The 4,611-nt window shown below is 37.9% G+C and overlaps 1 protein-coding gene across 1 annotated transcript; it reads left to right on the top strand.

The window, feature by feature from the left end:
* Window positions 1-345: 345 nt before the first annotated feature.
* Window positions 346-1,284, top strand: LOC109448624 (olfactory receptor 13C7-like). The gene has a single exon (XM_019734152.3). The coding sequence runs from the start codon at window positions 346-348 to the stop codon at window positions 1,282-1,284; it is 939 nt and encodes a 312-aa protein (XP_019589711.3).
* The last annotated feature ends 3,327 nt before the right edge of the window (window positions 1,285-4,611 follow it).

Genomic DNA, 4,611 nt, shown 5'->3' with positions numbered 1-4,611 from the left:
TGGTTCCACTGAATTGGAAATAACAAATGTTTGTTAAAAATGCAAATAGTTCTTCCCTACCTCAGAACTTGTGCATCACAATCTCAGGGATGGAATACAGAAGTCCATGTTTTTAATTAGCTACCAGTGTAATTCCTACGTGCCTTCAAGCCCCTGCCTTATGAGCTGGAAGAGGAATTCGAAAAGCTAAACTCACGGCTGTTCCCAGCACTCCAACTAAAGCTGACACTCTTGCTGCCCCTCCTGCAATGATCTCTTACTTTATATGTTAATATTGTACAGACTCATTAAATTAACATGCAGGTTTTTTTCTTTTCTGGATTACTCCAGGTATAAAATAATAAAATGGAAAGGACCAATTGGACAGAGATCGAGTTCATTCTGCAGGGACTTTCTGAGTACCCAAGAGCTGAAAAACTCCTTTTTGCGACGTGCTTGTTGATGTACCTGGTGATCCTCGTGGGGAACAGCACCCTGGTGCTCCTAACTCTCGTGGATTCCCGCCTCCAAACACCCATGTACTTCTTCCTGGGTAACCTTGCCTTCCTAGATATTTGGTTCACATCCTCCTTTGTCCCTTCAATGCTGATACACTTCCTATCCAAGAAAAAAACCATCTCCTTCACTAGATGTGTTATTCAGATGTCGGTGTCCTACACAATGGGGTCCACAGAGTGCGTGCTTCTGGCAGTGATGGCCTATGACCGCTATGTGGCTATTTGCAACCCTCTGAGATACCCCATCATCATGAGCAAGGCGCTTTGTATTCAGATGGCTGCTCTCTCCTGGGGATTGGGCGTTCTCAACTCATTGACAGAAACTCTTCTTGCCATCCGGTTGCCCTTCTGTGGAAAAAATGTCATTAATCACTTTGTGTGTGAAATACTGGCCTTTGTCAAGCTGGCTTGCACAGATATTTCCTTGAACGAGGTTGCTATCATGTTAGGTAACGTAATATTTTTGTTTTCTCCATTACTGTTGATTTGTATTTCCTACATCTTCATCCTTTATACTGTACTAAGAATCAGTTCAGCAGAAGGAAGGAAAAAGGCCTTTTCCATCTGCTCAGGTCACATAGCAGTGGTGACTGTGTTTTATGGGACGATCCTTTTCATGTATATGAAGTCAAAGTCCAAAGATAATGTTTCTGACAAACTGATTGCCCTGTTCTATGGAATAGTCACACCCATGCTCAATCCTATCATCTATAGCCTGAGGAATACGGAGGTTCATGGAGCTATGAGAAAACTGGTGACCAGACACTGTTTCTGGAGGAAAGGATGAGTTCATTCATAAAGTCAGCTCGTATAGTGAGGACAAAGGTTTTTTAATACAAATCCAACAAAAGAAAGGTTAGATGTAGAATCACAGAATTTAGGAGTCGGAAAGAAATTTCAAGATGATAACCTAGCTTTATATTTTTATGAAAATGGCATAAAAGTATAGAGTCAACTGGTCTAAGAAATGAGAATAAACTTTTAAAAATAAGAAAAAACTGAAATTAAACTTTTCTAAGAAAATCTAGTACAGGGGTCTATTTGACGATAAAACACGTACTTTTCATTCCCCTTTTTGAGAGAACTAGTTGAGTTGATGTTTTTCTGATTTTTTGTTTATTATTGGGTTTTGTTTTACCCAGGGACTTAATCTGGCCCAGACCTAACTTTTCAGGTACATATCTCCCCTTCTTCTTTCCCTCCCCATCTTTCTCCCACCTCCTTTGCACATGCTGTGCTCCATTCACTACGTAATTATCCAACTATATCATGGTCTTTCATACCTAAGGACAACAGCATGTGCCACTTCACTCCCATCATCACATTTCTCTTTGTATGGTGACATCCTAGCAATCTTATTAAAGACAATACAAGTGTTATATTTTCTGCAAATCCTTTAAAAATTTACCCAAGGTTAGCTTTCCCCTCCTCCATGCTGCTTTGAACTTTATCTCTGTTCTAACAATTTTCCTTTTATACTACAATCATTTGTTAGCTTCTGAAATCTCCCCAATGGCAAAATTCACTGTTCTCTTTATGAAGTCTAATGTCAAATTCATTAAAAACAGTAGGCAGTAATTAACTGTTGAACTGATCAATTAATTAAACATTTAAAAGGAAAGCAAAATATAGTTCAAGGACTTAATATAATGCAGGAGATAAGAAAACTTGAATATATGTATTATTTCATTTACTAAATGAGAAATCCAAAAGCTAATTTTAAATGTATAGAAAAATAGAGCAGATAAAAGATTGAATAAAATATTAAAAGAGGTCATTTGGGCTGGATAAGACAAAAATCAGATTAGTGTATATTATTCTCTAATAAGCAATTGCTGAGAAAAATATATCAATTGTATAAATCCTTCTTAAAGAACACTGACAATTTTACTCTTTTAGAAGCAATAGATATTCGTTTTAAATATATTCCTTTCAAAAAATAATCCCCTTGAAATTGCTAGGGAGTAATAACATGTTGTTGTATTTTTGTATAAAATAGCATATCTCATATTTATATAATATGTAGTTGAGCTTCCTGGTACAGGGTCATAGCCTGAGCTGGAGGAGGACAACATCTATGCTGAAGGGCCACATGGAAAGGTTCTAGTAACCCAACAGTGTTCAGGAGAGCATCTTTGCTTGTTCTGCCCAGCATGATGTTTTGGAGCCTGACGGAGTAAGTGAAATATCAATGTGAAAGGGAGGTCCAGTTCTGGTTGTCAGAACTGAAGCAGAAAGAAGAGGATGCCCACATAGGAGATGTCCCAGCTCTGGTGGCCAGAGCCCAAGCAGGATGAAAGGGGTATACACACAAGATGTGGGGTACGGATCCTAGTACCTGGTTAAGGATCACATCTGCAAAGTAGAGTTACCTAGCAGAAGTTATTAGAAGATAAGTGGGGTTAGGAAAATGTTGACCTGCCAGGGGAAAGAGTAGGGCAGGTGGCCCAGCATGAGTTGTCAGAGCCTGAATGTGTGAGGAAGGCATCCACAAGCTGACTCAGATAATGGGTATCCAAGACGAAGAGAGGCATAGAGGGAATCCCTGAATAAAGACTTAAATGGTGTGAGTAGGGCACACCCAAGGAAGAGAAAATAGTCAAGTGTGTCAGAATCCATCAGTCTGAAGCAGGCATCTTTGAAGAGGGACAGCCTTGCCTAAAGTGTTAGATCTCAATCAACCTAAAAAGAACGTTAGTGTGGGAACACTGGGGTGCTAGAGAATAATGTGAAGCAAAAGAAATGGGAGACCAGTTACACACAGGAGATAAAACAAGTAACAACCAAACATATTAGGTACAATGGAATCCAGGTTTCTCACGGTAGAGAAGGAGTTACAAATGGAAAAAACTAGAATAAACCTTGTGGTGTTGGTTTGGAATTAGAGATAGTCTGACCACCAAATGCATAGTCAACCAGCTTACATCCATATCTTTATAAAGTCATCACCCTTAAGCTTCTCCCCTCATCCAATTAATGGCTGCATTAGAGTTATTTACTTAGACCAATGAAATCATCTTTGATGACTGCTTGTCCATATATGACAGATCCTCAAATCCAACCCTACAACCCTGTAATTCCCATAGTCATCCTGTCTTCATCCCATTGCTTTCTGTCTAAGTATTCATTGCCTCTTCGGGCACTATTGTAATGGTCCTCAAATTCATCTCTCCCATTCTTAATCAATTCTCCATACTGTCACAAAATTGGTCTTTCTAACCTAAGAGTTTAACCTGATTACATCACAAGAGTGCAACAAAAACTTCACTGACTTTCCATTTTCTACAGAATAAAAACCAATGTACAAGGTTCTTGACAATCTGGCCTCATCAAACCATTTCACCTTTTTATCTCTTAAATGAATGCTAATCAATAGCCCTGGAAGGATCTCTCCCTTCCTTTGACTTGAATAACAAAAATTAGCAGCAATTGGTTGCTTGTTTTGAATTTATTTTCCTCATTTGATTGTCACAACAAACTCATGATATAAGTGTTGCTGTATTCATCTTCCAAATGAAGTAAAGCACAGAGAGGTCAAATTCAGTTTTCCAAGGTCACACGGCTAAGAAGTAGAAGAGTGGGAATTCAATCCTGAGTTGTTGGGTTGTAAAGCCCATGATTTTCCGTACCACTACATCACTACTCCTGTTGCAGCAGCTACTAAATTGACAAGTATTGACATTGTAAATTAAAAAGATGATTTTTCCAAAATTTGTATTTCTTTAACAGCAGTATGTAGACCATTACATAGAATAATATACTGTGTGATTTTAATAGAGAATCACGTTTTCATATCTCTTATTGTATTGTGCTAATGAGGGTTCAGTGGAAAGGATAAGGAAGAGGATTTTTTGAATTAATATCCATTCTCATTTGAACATTGCTCTTAACTTTATTCAAAACCTTTTTGTTATGATATACCCCTACTGCTTCTTCAATAAAGAAGTAGTCTGTGTGCTAACATTAACGGTTATTGATTATTTCTTATATGGAATATACCATTAACCTTGACTCGAAATCTCTCCTTTGCATTGTATTTAAAAAGTGATGACTAATGCTAACCCCATCCTGCTACTAGATGTATTAAAATAGCCAATTATGTAACATAAAAAAG

This window comes from Rhinolophus sinicus, chromosome 16 (assembly GCF_057876585.1).
Source record: "Rhinolophus sinicus isolate RSI-liver-muscle chromosome 16, RSI-T2T, whole genome shotgun sequence".
NCBI lineage: Eukaryota > Metazoa > Chordata > Mammalia > Chiroptera > Rhinolophidae > Rhinolophus > Rhinolophus sinicus.
The sequence above is the reverse complement of the archived record's forward strand: the minus strand, read 5'-3'. Positions and strand labels throughout refer to the sequence as shown.